This window comes from Micrasema longulum, unplaced genomic scaffold (assembly GCF_059751315.1).
Source record: "Micrasema longulum isolate JH-2025_06_02 unplaced genomic scaffold, ASM5975131v1 h1tg000377l, whole genome shotgun sequence".
NCBI lineage: Eukaryota > Metazoa > Arthropoda > Insecta > Trichoptera > Brachycentridae > Micrasema > Micrasema longulum.
In genome coordinates this window covers 96,214-112,609 of record NW_028277578.1, presented here as the reverse complement: position 1 = coordinate 112,609, position 16,396 = coordinate 96,214, and the positions used below count along the sequence as shown (strand labels likewise).

General features: G+C 35.6%; 1 protein-coding gene across 1 annotated transcript; it reads left to right on the top strand.

Annotated features, from left to right (window-relative positions):
* Positions 1-4,646: 4,646 nt before the first annotated feature.
* Pdp (pyruvate dehydrogenase [acetyl-transferring]-phosphatase 1-like protein, mitochondrial) lies at positions 4,647-15,807 on the top strand. The gene is made up of 4 exons (XM_088225641.1): positions 4,647-5,090; positions 6,826-6,964; positions 13,761-13,927; positions 14,151-15,807. Exons 1-4 carry the CDS (start codon positions 4,890-4,892, stop codon positions 15,138-15,140), a joined length of 1,497 nt encoding a protein of 498 aa, XP_088081767.1. The 5' UTR covers positions 4,647-4,889; the 3' UTR covers positions 15,141-15,807.
* Positions 15,808-16,396: the final 589 nt, after the last annotated feature.

Here is a 16,396-nt window from a genome sequence, read left to right as displayed (position 1 = left end):
CTGATGAGAGTAAGAAAGTTTGGGCGTTCAGAGAGCTTATGATATGTTGTCGGATGGTTTAAGGGATCATTTTACACACTGTATAGTATTCACTATTCTGCATATAGGTAGTAACTTCCGTATTCACTTATGGTATTTATTTATAGATTTTTTGTAAATATATGCTTGGTTTCGAATATTCAATTCATTTGCGTGTTCACACATTACATAATTTAATGAAAGGGGTATTGTTGGAAAGGGGTAAGTTTTAGTGTTATTATGTTGCATTATTTTTAACAAGCAAAATTTTTCAAAATAAAAAAATATCAACCCAGTATGAAATTATGCTACGCAGAGTATTTAATGGCGCAACATTCGTCAGTATTTTGGGAAGTCAATGCTGCCGTCCTTACAAAGATTGCAGTACCTAGCATTATTTCAAAATTTTATTAAATACAGATTTAGGACTTCGAAAAAAAGATTTTTAATCTTTAGAGTAGAGCAGCGTTTTTCAACCTTTTTCATGATACGACCCCTCTAGTATCAAAAAATATTTCGCAACCCTTTTTTCCATGTATGTTAAAAATATATAATACTAAAAATTTTAGGCGTTTGCGTTATTTGCAATCTGATATAAACATATAATTAAGTATTAAGTACGTAAAACATATAATTTTAAATTGAAAACGTGGCCAATTGACAACTAACAAACAAATACAAACATATTAGATGTATATAAGTAAATAAAATATATCGTTAGGGTTAGACTCCCAGCGCCATCTGTTGGTAACACTAGAAACTAGTGCAGGTTCCGGATGTTAGCAACAGATGGCGCTGGTAGTCCGAAAGATCCACAAGTTTCGAGACGTTTCTTAACGCTTCGAGATAATTCTCGCTAGAATGCGCTGGCCTATAAATACGGCGGTCGACCGCAACCATGGCAGTTTGATGCAAGACAGCGAAGCAAGTGGAATCAGAAGCAATCCCGATAAGTGAAAACGATTCAGAAGTGTAAATTCGGTGTTATGTGGACTGTAAGGTGCCTTGGAGTTGGAGTAATTATAGACTGATTTGTGAGCGTAAGTCACGCGTGATCATGCCTGCTGTTTAATTGTTGGAAGAGCGCGAACCACTTGTTTTAGGGTACGCATTTATTTGAGTTGTTATAATTGAAAATTGATAAATTCCTGAAAAGATCATCAGAACCATCAACGTCTAGCGGGAGTAGTGGAATAAAGAAAAAACGTCTTTATGACGACATTTATTTAAAATTTGGGTTTACTGAGATTGACAGTAAACCGCAGTGCGTAATTTGCTTTGAAATTTTGTCAAGAGAAAGCATGAAGCCATCGAAGTTGATACGCCACCTAAACACAAAACATCCTAATGAAAAAAATAAACCCATGGAATTTTTTGAGCGAAAATGAAAAGCTATAGGACAAATGTCCAACCTGAATGAGAAAGCGTTGCTCGCTAGTTATCGAGTAGCTTTTCGTGTGGCTAAAGCAGGGAAATCTCACACTATTGCCGAACATTTGATTTTACCAGCGGCTTTAGATATAGCAGAGATTATGTTTGGCAAGCAAGAGGTCGAAAAGCTCAAAAGTATACCTCTCTCTGACAATACCATTCAACGCAGGATAAACAATATGTTGACTGATGTTCGTGATCAAGTCATAGAAATAATAATGAAAAGTTATTTTGTATCCTTGCAATTTGATGAATCAACGGATATTGCGAGTTGTGCGCAATTTGTAGCTTTAGTGCGTTTTGAATCCAGTGAAATAATAATGGAAGAAATACTATTTTGCAAGGCACTTCCCAAAATACTACAGGTCAATGCTTGCATGACATGTTCCTTGAAGCTACGCAAGATATGAATATCGATTGGGCACAAAAATGCATTGCTATTTGTAGTGACGGAGCAAAAGCCATGACTGGTGCGAAGAGTGGATTTATTGCTAGACTGAAAGAACAGATGCCAAACGCTTGTTGGATGCATTGCTTTCTCCATCGCCAAGAAAGCAATGCGCTTTCTCCATCGCCAAGCTCTTGCAGCCAAATCCTTACCGTAAAAATACAGTTAAGTTCTTAATATTATTATTAACATTGTAAATTCTATTATAGAAAAAGCGTTGCAGACTCGATTGTTTCGAATCATTTGTGAAGATATGGGGACACTTCACGGTAATTTGCTTTACCATACAGAAGTTAGGTGGTTATCAAAAGGCAAAGTACTGACCAGAGTTATAAAACTTCGCGTTGAACTATTAGTATATTTACAGCAAGCCAAGTCACATTACTCTGAATTCATTTCTGACCCGGAATTCCTTTTAAAATTGGCTTTTCTTTCTGACTTATTTGAACATTTAAATAACTTGAATAAAAGTCTTCAAGGGCGTGATGAAAATGTCATTACAGCACAAGACAAACTCCGTGGCTTTATAAAAAAAATTTAATTGTGGTCATCATCTATAAATCAAAACAACTTTGATTCATTTTCGTCCACACAGTCTTTCATTGAAGAAGTCGGAAGCGAGATCAACATCAACTTATATATATCTGGTATGAAAATGGTGTTACATAATTTGAAGAAAAAATTGTGCCATTACTTATCACTGCAAGAGATATCGGACAACACTGGGCAAAGATGGATCTTAAATCCGTTTTTAAATGCAGCTATAAACGAGGCAAATTTAGCAACTAAGCTCAAAGAGAATCTGCTGGAACTATCTGCCGATGGCATGTTACACTTGGAATTCAAGTCTGAAAATTTGGATACGTTTTGGTTAAAAAGAAAAACAGAATACCCGGAATTAACAACCGAAGCTTTGAAGTGTTTGATTCCATTTCCTACCTCGTACTTGTGTGAGTTGGCATTTTCATCAAGGGCGCGAATAAAATGTAAACTATGAAATCGTTTAAATTTGGAAAACGATTTAATACTTAATGTGGCAAAAACGGATCCACGATGGGAGAAATTAATTGAACAAACTCAAGCGCAACCTTCACATTAAAATAAACGAAGATAAGCAAGCACAGATGTAATTATTTTCTATTTAAACACATTTTTAATATTTATTTTCTTTGTAATAACATGTTTTGAACTAGCATTTTTCTGACCTGTATGATTGATTATAGGGAAATTTTGTTAAATATAATAATTTTAAGTCTTATCGACTTTTTATTTAAGTCTCACAAATTATATGTTGTATAAAAAAACTGAAGTTTTCTTGACCTCTCGCGACCCCCCTTACAGAGGCTCCGCGACCCCCCACGGGGTCGCGACCCACAGGTTGAAAAACAATGGAGTAGAGTATTAGTACCGATATTTTATAAAATATATAGCACATTTGGTTAAAATTTAGTACAAACTTTTTAAAATCAACAACCTGTGGATTTTAGTAAGTTTTATTAAGTTTTGCGAAAGCGCCAACTCTAGTTAATTGACCAGTAAATAAATGTTTGTCGCGGAAGGCAAACTCGGCAGTTTACAATGGAGTACTGGTGCCAACCTTTATGCATGAGAGTGGGGTATGGAATTGGAAAAACAAAAATGATAGTAATCTGAATTCTATCCAAATCCGATATCTTGGGCGAATGTATGCTAAAACAATATATTAAAGGTGAACATGTTAATTTATATATTATGGATACGGCCTAAGTCAATTACAACAGTTGCACGAAGAAACATACGAGTATATGCACGAAACTGAACAAAAATAACATAAAACTATGTAGCAAAGACAAACAAGGGCAAAACAATAATGGTATACAATATATTCATAAACACGATAAAAATGTAAAATTTCGAGCTAAACCATGCCAATACATCTTCATCCTCGGTTTTAGTGGCGATGAGATCTAGCAAAAGCCGGAAGATCTATTCCAAAGAATTACAATTTGTGTGACGAATTGACTAATCTACACATTCTGGACATTGGGGCATAAAAACAAAAGTTGCTAAGAAGTTGTGAAGAAGTTGAAGAATAAATTTAGTTAGTAAATTTATGAAATATAAAGGCTTATATTATCAGATGTCTAACAGCTACAAAGCGCATGGAGTGATAGAATTCTAGCAACGAAAAACATATTTTTTAAATTCAGAAAAAATATAATTAATCAATAATGTCACTTTATAACATGAGCAGTGAGGTGTATTATGTAACTTTATTAATGTTTTTTGGTATTATATTTCTAAAACACAAACATGTCTTGGATGCTTTTTCCTTGCGTTTAAGCTTGGAAAACATTCGTAAACTATCAGAAAAGGTGACAATTATCTTGTGTTTGGTTTATTCGAGAAAATAAAATAAAAATTATTAAAAATTATTAAACATTTTTTCAAAAACATTTTGAATGCGCGTTGCAGGTATTTTGTTTTTATATAGGACTTCATTTAGAATGACCTTGAGGGTCACTACGGTGACTTTCAAAACACAACCGAACTGGAATGACCGTAAAATGGTTTCATTTTTAGGCAAATTATGAAAGCTTATATTTTTTTATAGATGGCCAAATTGAGGAATTTCAAGTAGTTGAAGTATGTGAGTCTCCCCTTGAGGGAATTTCACTTATCTGATACATTTAGCCCCAAATGCACCAATAAAAAAAAACTAAGGTAAGTACTACCTGTACTAGTTAAATGATGAATATCTTTTCAGTTTATCTGAACATTTTCTTCTGTGGATATCTTGACAGCTGACAAAAAATCTCAAAATCTCACACTCAGATTGGCTTTCAATTGCATTTTTTGGCTTATCCACCTTCGAATAAATTTCAATGGTAACAACAAAGTCTAATTTTGTGATAAGCGTAGGTTATAAAAACATTCGGTAACAATACACTGAAATGCGCACGTGCGCATAATGTTATTTATATCAATGTAAATACTGTTAATCTCTATTAAAATGGTGTGTTGCTTCAGTAAGAAATTTATTTTGAACGTTAAAACTATCAATTCCGTTCGGCGAGTTACTTTCTCAAATGAGTCATTTTACTCTTCAAATCTTAGAGAAAGCATACTTCAAAGACGACAATTGACTTCAAGTTATAAAAGGTTATTTTATTCATCACCAACCCACAATGCAGTGCTCCTTTCGCCTCATGATGTAAGTATAGGTTTTACCAATTTATTAATGACTCATATGTTAAGTACGTATTTTCATTCTTCTTCTTCCCGGCAATGATCATTCCCACCTGCGCCTGGGTCTGCCTCTGTACCTCCTACCGGGGATATTAAGGGCTTGTGCCTTGTTGCCTATATATTCTAGCGGTATTCTGCTTACATGCCCGAACCATCGCAACCTGCTCCTTGGATTTTGTGGGATATGTCACATACTCACAATATCCTTCGTATGGAAGAGTTCTGGATGGCACAAATTTTCATTGAAGTATTTAAATGATTGTCTTATATTTTGCATAATAAACAAAACTATCCAGTACTACACTCATTAAAACTGGTAATTTACTTTATACCAACTTAATGCCTTTATCTTATCTAAAAATATGCTCTTTTTATTTGCTTTTCTGGAGGGCTCCACTCTTAGTAATCAAACAATATTATATTTAAACATATCCAATGTTTTTATTTTTATCGTAGATAGTAGTTTTATTGTATTTCGAACTCTTATAACATTATAATGCTGTTACATCATGGGCAGAGCCAGACCTACCATAGGTTCAGCTGGCACAAAGAACCTGACCTGTGCTTACAAGGGAAGGGAGAATACATTTATACTCGTAATATTTTATGTTCCCGTCCCTTTTCAGTATGTGACGGTGCGCTAGATCTCGTTAGTTCCGGCGCAGATCATTGGGAGAATCTTAATCTTTTATTTACTGTAGCAGATGCTCATGTTCTTATTGCAAGATTATTATTTCCTTTATAAAACAGCACACATCACTCAAAACAATAAGGCTACGTTCCCACTACCCCAGACCGGTAGATTTGCTGGAAACCGGTTCCCGGACAATAGTGTTCACATTAAAACCGGATCCCACAAGAAAACCGGACAGTCAAGTACTCATCTCAGTTGAATTCGGACCTTTCTTTTTCTTCCAGTTCATCGAAGTTTGGTTTCAGTATTAAACATACATCACGCCATGCTGCTGACTTCAAAATTTTGTCTTTATGATCGTATTCGGTCTTATCCCACAGAAAAGGTCTCTCTCGGACAAGCGTAATTAAAGTGTCTGCGTTTATATCCATGCTACACGTCTACCTTTATCAGAATGCGAAGCCGAAACTGCGTGAGAGGAACACGGGCGGGGCGAGCGGGGGACATAGATACCGGAGCAAACTTGTTCACATTACTCCGGTCCGGGTGTTCTACTGAGCTTCGCAGTGACAAAAGGCTCGGTAAAAATGCCGATCTCTGTGTTTTTGCCGAATCCAGCATAATGTGAATAGTTTCATGTAAATTGTACAGCCACTAGCTCTTCTGGCATTTTTACCGGTCTGGCAAATCCGCCGGTCCGGCATAATGGGAACCTGACCTAATTGATAAAATTACAAAAATTATAAATTCAAATTAGAAACATATATCTTTTGATATAAAATATTTTTTTTTCTGGTAATTGTTTATAATATGCACAGTATACATTTAATTTTTATCTTTGTTCCAGTTTTGCACCAATTTAAAAAAAAAATGGTGTTATGCAAAGCAACTGTATTTTATTGAAGTTTGTTTTTCTGGGTTTTTATGCTGTATATTTTTTCTTCTTCTTGTTGATATTTCAAACAGCCTTATGGTATTTGTCGCATCAGCTCAGATAGACACTGTACACACTGAAACTGTATCTTTTGTTTTAGAACCTATCCTAATCACAAATTTACATTTATAGGTAAACATCATACTCAGAGAAAATGAATACAGCAAAGAATTTTCTTCGGGTTCCGTAAAGGCTTATGAATCAAACCAACTGGCATCCAATAATCCTATAGAAGATACAAGATGTGAAGCGCAATGTCAATTAACTACTGGTATTTATTACAATCTTACAAGAATATTTCCAAATTGGTGCAATTATTTAATGCAATCAATTAACATCTAACATAGTTAATATGCGAGACGAAAATTTCCGGACCATTTTTCTCTTTTGATTTCAGTCATAATTCAACATCATCATATTTCACACATATATGTTTTTCTGTACATATCGGCAGTTCAGCAGCTATCTGCTTTCTGTTCATTGACTTCTAACTTATATTTACAGTCTGCATTATGTAATGGGTGTTAAACAACCCGTAAAGGTAATGCAGACTACAATTGAGGGTATTAGAAGCAAACTTAGAAATCTCCACCAAAAACGGAAAATTATTTATTGATGCCAAAATAAACTACACATACGAGGGATGTCTGAAATGTTTCCGACCTAACAATGGAACAAGTCATATTCACTCAAATTCATTTTTTATTTTTCTACATAGCCTCCTTTTACATCTATACACTTCTCCCAGCGATGCTCCCATCTCTTCAACCCATCCAAATAGTAGTTAGCGTCTTTCCCTGTAAAATAGTCATTTACGAAGGTGATGGCCTCCTCATTAGATGAGAATCTGTGTCTTCCGAGCGCAACTTTTAGCTTAGGGAACAAAAAAAAGTCGCTCGGAGCTAGATCTGGTGAGTAAGTACCGTAGTTCATGGATTTTCGCCATGGCAACCGCTGAGGTGTGAGAAGGTGCATTGTCTGTGTCAAACATTTTTTTTTCTTTTTCATATGTGGGCGTTTTTTCGTGATTTCTGTCTTCAACTTATCAATGAATGATGCGTAGTGTGCTCCCGTAATAGTTTTTCCTTTTTTTAGGTAATCGATGAAGATAACTCCATGACTATCCCATAAAACAGTCGCCATCACTTTCCCAGCCGATGGAACAGTTTTTGCCTTTTTTGGGGCTGATCCCCCTTTGCAGTCCACTGTTTAGATTGATTTTTAGTTTCTGGAGTAGCATGGTGAATGCAAGTTTTATCTGCCGTGATGAATCGGCGCCAAAAGTCTGATTTATTGTGCCTTAACTGCACCAACAGAGCAGTACAAATGTTCATTTGAACATTTTTTTGGTCCGAAGTGAACAAACGCAGGACCCAACGCGCAGTCGGCTTTCTCATGCCTAAATCTTGTTTTACCTTCTACTTTCTCTCTAACCTCAATCCGACGGCTGTCCAGCACCATTTGGTGAACTTGGACAATGTTATTTTTAGTGGTTGCAGATTTTGGCCTTCCCAAATGTTCATTCTCTCACTCAAACGACTGTCAAAATATAACTGCGTGTCCAAAACGGACAAATTTTTAATGGGTACCTTTCAATGCATGCGTAATCACATTCCTTAATTTTCATTGACATGTGCTGCCATCTTCATGTTAAGGTCGAAAACATTTCAGACAACCCTCGTAAAAACCTACCTACCTAAATAAAAGCGTAATTCAAAGCCATCTCTAAATCTTGCAAAAACAGATTTCAATAATACTACTTTACACTGCAAATATAGCATTCTCCATTGAGTTGGTGATGCACAATTAGAAATCTCACAATTCTTTTTTCAAAGTTTTCCGCAAATATCTCCGTAACTCCTTCATTGATTTCTAGATCTAGATTTCTAATTTTGCTTCTAATACCCTAAATTGTCAAATAAATCAATATGTCCTTCCATTGGCATTCCTCCTAACTTGTATTTTTGTTTGTATTTTGTTCTATACGCACTAACATTGTCATATTTATTTTACACAACAGGCCTTCTGGGCTTTCTTAGGCTCAATTACAGTGGTGAATTACCGCACAAAACACCCAGGCTTGAGAAAATTCACATTTTTTTTTTATTTTCATCGGGAACCAAACCTGGAGCCTTCAAGCGTCTTAGCCATTACACCACGGAGGCGACCATTATTTATAATGTCTCCGTCTTCTAACGCACGATTTACCACTAAAAAGCACCCATGGCTTCACCTCATTTAATTTTAATTATTGAAGCGAGAATATCATTGTTTTGATGTTCTTCTTCTCCTTTTCCACACCCCCTCCTAAGTGGAGCATGTGGACATCACTAGTTGTCTCCAGGAGACCCAGCATTTTTACCTCTTCCCACGTCAATCCAGCGCCCTTAATTCCGCCGAATAAAGTCTAAAGATCGTCATTGACGGCCTTCCAGGACGCCGTGAACCCGCAGGTTTAAAGAAGAGGCAACTTGGGTTTAGGTTTAGGTCCTAGCCAGGTCTACCGCCGCATCCTCAAGACACTCGTTATAGGAGGCTGCTGCATCCGTTCTCGGACTTCAATGTTAGTTATAAAATCGAACAACCTTATACCTAATATTCTTCTCAAGCACTTACTCTCAAAACTCAGAAGTTTGGTGTTTTGAGCTTTGGTAAGGTGCCAAGATTTGCACCCATATAGGAGTACTGGCATTATACAAAAGTTGAATAATTGGCATTTTGTTTTGACAGAGCATAGACTTAAGTTCCAGACAACACACATCATGTTAAAAGTTACTCCAGCAATTCCTAGACGGATTGCGAGCTCTTTGTGCATGCTTCCATCCTAAGCTATGTCAACTACCAAGTATTTAAAGCTGTCAACTTTCTCAATCCTCTGTCCATTACTATAGAGAGGTTAATCAGGGTCAGGACAGGATTTGTTGCACATAATCTGAGTCTTTTTTGTATTAATATTAAGACCCAGACAAGTTTAGTTTCCTGCAGCGTGTCAACAATTTCCTGATTATCACTAACAGACTTTTCAAAAAGAACTGCATGATCTGCATACTCCAAGTCGCACAACTTTAGGGGGAGTTCACTTCTGTACTTCAATCAGGTGGTATTGATTTGCATAAGATAAAATCCATCAGTATGATGAATAAGAACAATGCAAGGACGCAGCCTTGCCTCATTCTAGTGGAGACCCCGAACCAAGCAGTCAAAGAGCTATCGATTCTTACACGACAATTGTTATCTATGTGGGGTGCTTTTATAACAGCAATAATCTTGGGAGGAATACCATACACATCGAGAATTTTCCAAAGAGATGGTCGATGCGGGCTATCAAATGCTTTCTCGTAGTCAATGAAGCAACACGCAAGGGGCGAGTTCATTTCATTGCTCTGTTGGAGAATGCATCTTATGTTATGGATATGGTCCGCACACGACTTACTGGGAATAAAACCAGTTTTGTTGACTCTCAGAATCTGCAGTACAGGAGCTCGTATTCTGCCCAAGATTATGTGTGCAAGAATCTTTCCTGGAACGCTCTATACTTGTGAATGTTCTTATGAGGAAATATAGTACTGCCAATGGTGAGCTCATTTAAAGTAGCCAATTCCATGAGTTTCACACCATTTTCATTTGTACCGCTGAGATCATGATTCCTCGTGATTGCGGATCCTACTATGGAGGTATCCCCTACCCTAGCATTAAGGTCACCGATGACAACTACACGGTTTCGTCTGGGTAACCTAGATAATTCAGAGTGAAGCAAATCATAAAAAAGGTCTTCGGCAGAGGCGTCTGCATCCTCTGTAGGAGCATAGTACTGAAAGACAGTGATGGAGCTATCGGGCGTCTTTAAGGTAGCACATTTCAGCCGTTTCGAGATTAGTTCCCACTTCACAAGGCTGCGAGATACCTTCTACGACATTAATATAGCCACTCCTTGGCGATGGTATTGGTCCTGATCAGAGTATAAACACGTGCACCCGTCTTTATATATATTATATTTATATGTACTTTTTATTCGCCCCTTTCCAGCGCACTTTACTCAAACTTAAAATGTCCAAACGGTAATCTTTTAGGACACGGGCGTGGAGATTTTTACTAGGGGTTCGCAAGGTGCGTACATTGTAGGTTCCTATGCGGAGAGTAGATTTGTTGGAGAGGATTAGTCTATATGTTTCCAGTGGGGATGTGCCAGGTCAGTTACCGTAGCTATTTTGTATCCGAGGCTGAGCGGGTGATGTTTTTGTAATCGTGGTGTTTTAAAAAAGCTGGATGATTAGTCCCGTGCTCTCGAGGCCTGGGCTGCAAGGGCCCTTAGGGTCGGCTCGACCCGATTTTTGTGTCAGGGTTTTGCTTCCCTGAGGCAATTGGAGATAGGTTTTGAGGCGCCGAAGACTCGCCTTCACCCCCTGCCGTTTGCTACAGTTAATGCTGCATTTCCCGGTGGCCGCCACGAGGAGGCTGACAGTAGGATTTTCAGGGTGGAATATTTGCTATTATTTTAATACTGTTTTGATATTTACAGTGATTATAGCCTATCAGTGATTGGTTTGTGATCACTGTACACACTTGCACCTTAGAACGTCAGGCTTTCGTTTCCTAACTTCTCCATATCTTATATGTATCCATCACACTAACGCAATCAAAATCGTATTTTGCTCTCGTTTCACAACACTATGTGACTCTTGTGCTAACTACTCGGTACTTATAAACAAGACTGCCCGAGATTAAACATCACTGTAAAATAACACTGATGTCGGCCAAATAAGACATATTTTATTATGACTATAACTGTAACCATCTGATAATGCAGCTGCACTCACCCGTCAATAGCATGGTTTTAAAAAAACTAAGGCTTAAAGGGTGACATCTAACCATACATATATGCGAAAACACCATACTCAAAAGCCAGATTTTCTAAAGACTTAGCTATATATGTGAAACCACTTTCCCCTCTATATGAGAAACGAACAAACTCATGAAACAATGGTGTTACGTGGTAAGTGTTTTGGCTTTGAAGGCAAGATCTAAATAACAGGGACTCGTCACAATAGATCAATTAAATTTAGTCAGGTGCTTGTAAAGCACTGACCCTCACTTTAATAACATAACAGAACCATTAGTTGAATGTAGAGTTTGTGCACCTTTGGTTGGCTGGAAGACATTGATATTGAAGTATGATCCATTATTTAAACACCAATTCCCATACACATACAATGCAATATACAATATCGTCGGGTTTCTGGCACAAATTGGTCTGTTGTGAGATATTGCACTTTTAAAGTTAAAAGTTCATCCCAAATCAACAATTCATCAGGATCGTAGAACAGCGACGGATGTGTGAAAATGCGTCATTTACTTTTTTATATTTGATCTTGAGAAGGATGTATAAACGCTTTGTAATCCAGGTTTGAAAAAAATCATATATAATTAACCTATGTATCAAATTATATACTTTTGTATCAAGTTGCGACATAAAGTGTTAAAAAATCATTTTAACTGCTCTCATGTAAAGTTGAAGAAAATCACATGTGTCATTGTTCTACAATAATGACGAATTCAAATAACACTGCAAGCTGAATATTACAAAATTGTATTTTTTTGTATTTATGAAACACGAAATTTTATTTGATGCCATTTATGAAGACATCTCATTTTTTGTAAATATTTACTTGTGCCAGAAACCGGACATTATGTAGATCCACAAACTATGGAAATGCGATTCTCAAGTTTTTTTTTTGGCATTATTTTATTTTTGTGTCCTGCAGTGATATCTGCCAATGGTTGTTAAATTATATTCTTTAATTTGTATTACCAAATTATTGATTATAAAAAAAAAATTCTGCTCAATAAATTATCCTTATCATTCTAAATTAATTTGATAATCATTGACATAAATTCCTGTCTCACTTGTGTCTTGCGAAAACTAATATAATATGTATTCTGTGCGACTTCATTTTCGTTTGCTGTTTGTGTTATTTGTATGTTTATATTGCACTTTGCGGATACCAAAATCAAAAAGAAATTTGTATTTTAAATAAATTTTAACCAGAATCACCTAGATATCAGAGTTTTAGCATTTCATCTAAAGAGACTGATATCTCAACATAGATGAAGAAAATGACTTTAGAACCAATATGAAGATGAGGATAGTCAATCGCAAAGAAGAATATTTAAATGAACAGATGTCACCTCTGAGAATTAAAAATCATGTAATACCTCGTACACTTTTAACTAGTTATATACAGCTTCTTAACCCAAGTTGCTTCCTCTTCACACCTGCGGGCTACCGCCGTCCTGAAAGGCTGATCGGCTTTATTTGGCAGAACTAAGGGACACGGATTGATTGATTGGCTAGTTATAGGCTCTCCCGGAGGCGTCTGGCGATGTCCACATGCTCCACTTAGTGGCAATGGAAAATATAGATGTGAAAATCACATGCATTGAGCACACGTCGTATAAAGGATCACTTAAACCAGCTAATGACTGGTCATCAGCTCTGTAAATGCCTAGATTTTCCATTCCCCAATATTTCCTGCATCTTGATGATATCTACCAATATTATTTCCTTCTTTTCTGTTGATATATCTTGTATTTATAAACTGATATTATATTTGTAAATAGAGAACTTTTACATAAAATTTCAATTTCAAGCTTAATTTCTTCCTTAAATGTTTGACTACAAAGTTAATGCCTTAAACATTAATAATATTATTTCCTACATTCATTATTAGTTATGTGATACCAAACAAATATCTTTTTCCATGCCTATCTGTTAAAAACAAAATATATCAATTAAAAATCTTTATAAGCGCATTGTATTTGGAGGAGCCTTTAAATATTAATTTTTACATTTGAAAAATTAAATAATGAGAAAAAAAAAAATATATTAATGTGCAAAATAGTGTGAAAAATGACATTCCTATTTATCTTTAAGGATAAAGCACCTAGCCAGCTAGAAAGATTCTTTTTTTCCTAGTTTAGACAACTATTATTTTCTATTGATTTGCTGAATTCTCTCATGATTGGATTCAATAGAACCCTAAAGGAAGAAAATGTCAATCTTATTTCAGGTCTTTTATTAGGAATATTTGATGGGCATGGGGGAGCATCCTGTGCGCAAGTTATATCTAAACGCTTATTTAAATACATAGCTGCCTGCCTTCTACCAGCTCCAATGCTAGAGAAATATCTAACCAATCAAAATCGCGAGGAACTTGTCATAACATTTAATGACAAAGTAAGTATCAAAATGTTATTTTATATGATACAGTTTAGCTTTTTCTCATCTAAGAACTCTCCCTCTGAAATATTGAAGAAAAATCATTTTCCATTGATCATGTTTTTGTTTTATTTCCTTAGTAATAACGAACTTCTAGCCCTTTACTTGACATGATAATATGATCGCTCATGCTGTGAAATTAATTATTCAACAATCTTCAAAAAGTTTTATCTTTTTTCAGCTCGAGATTGTGGAAGACCTTAAACCCCTTTATGAAAATAGTTTTGATATTTTTTTGAAGGAACTGTCAAAAAAAAATTCTAAAGATAACTTTGATATGAAAAGTGCATTAGAAACGGCGTTTTTACAAATGGATTCGGATATTTCGAACGAAGTTCTTGAAGTCTTTAACCATACTGGAAAAGTGAACAAGAAAACTCTTTCAGTGGCAGTGTCTGGAGCAGTAGCGTGTGTCGCTCATGTTGATGGGTCACACCTACACGTGGCTAATGTAGGGGACTGCAACGCTGTTCTTGGTGTTTTATCTGAAAACAATGACTGGATTCCTAAGAAGTTAACCATTGAGCATAATGCTGATAATGCCAAAGAAGTTCAAAGGATATTGAAAGAGCATCCTATAAGTGAAAAAGAAACAGTTATAAAATTTGATAGATTACTAGGTCAATTAGCTCCATTAAGATCCTTAGGGGACCTTAGATATAAATGGCCGAATGAAATAATGGAAAAAATTGTGATTCCGTATCTGGGTTCACACGTGATACCTCCGGACTATCACACTCCACCTTACTTGTCTGCTCAGCCCGATGTTTTCCACTATCAACTGACTCCTCGTGACAAATTTATGGTAATAGCTTCAGATGGGTTGTGGGATATGATGTCTCCACACCAAGTAGTTAAGTTGGTAGGAGAACACATGATGGGAAAGGTATTCTTTACACCTCTCAAACTACAGCACAAAGACATGCTACTCGGGGATATTAATGAAGTATTACTTCATCGAAAAGAAGGGCTGAAGTCAAAACCTATTGATAAAAATGCAGCTACTCATCTTATTAGGCACGCCCTCGGTGGTACTGACTATGGAATTGAGCACTCTAGAATATCAGAGATGTTAACCCTCCCGCAAGAAATATCTAGATTATTTCGAGATGATATAACAATAACTGTAGTTTACTTTGACACAGAATATCTCAGATATTGTCCCGCCTAACTAATATTGTATTATATTTTTTTTCTAGTCTTTTTAGTCAAGTATTATTGTATTATTTTATGATTAATAAAATATAATACTCAGGGTAATTAGAAAGGTACACAAAAATGTATTTTTTATATTTTAATTTCTTTCTGAACTTAAACACTCATTTGGTCATGTGGCATTTATGTGATCCATTTTGTGATTCTGCAATGCTTTGTTTATGGCTATTGTTAATTAATTCATAATTAATCAGATTCTTTTTTCCTTTATTGTGGCCTTCTGCCAAAACATGATAATACAACCAAAAATAAGTTACATACATATTTATAAATTACAATAAAACTAAAATATACAACGGATAACAATATGTGTTAAACAAACATAAAAATAATGCATGTACAGCCTTTAACTGGGAGGGTGGATCATCGGTGGCAGAGTGATAGGAGACCTCAATGCCTATCGATTTAACCCCCATGTATGTTCCGCGATATTCAGTTATTAAGATTTTTAAGAAATTTTAGTAAAAATCCCATTTTTTCCTGGATGTCCCTAGTGTAGCCAAACTATTAAATCTACGATCATTTTTTTTTTCTCCAAGTAGCTCAATAGTGGGCGTTTCATCCTACAAGTTTTGAGTCGTTATTTGATTTATTTCCAAATAAAAAATAATCTTTTCAAAAAATCTGAAAAATTCATTTTTAACTAACTTTCAATAAAACAACATGTCTTTGTATTTTTAATTTGACACAATCCCGTTCTTTTATAAGGCAAATTTGTCTTTACTTAGTATCGTTGCATTGTCTAACCAAAATAAGCTAGCTTACTTTTAAGTACATCTTTGATTCACAGAAAAAATATCGATTTTAGCACTTGCACAATTGAAGTTCACTTTTTAACATGATGCCCTAGCACTAGCCAAATTAATTTTTCAGGGTTACTTCTCCATAGATAAGAGTAGTTTTTGAAAAAGGTTGTAGACGACATTTTTTAGAGCCCTTAAAAGTTAGTTAGAAATTAATTTTGCAGATTCTTTAAAAAGATTTTTTTTATTTGGAATGGGTTAAATCGATAGGCATTGAAATCCCCCATCACTCTGCCACTGATTATCCACCCTTTCAGTTACAGGCTGTATAGTGAATAACAAATTAATTGATTGTTTTAAATGTTATATTAACTTTGAATACAGTTTTAAATTTTAAATCAAGTAAATGAAACAGATAGAGTTGCAAAACGTGCTTATCATTCTATAAATACACCCAGTCAGTTCATGT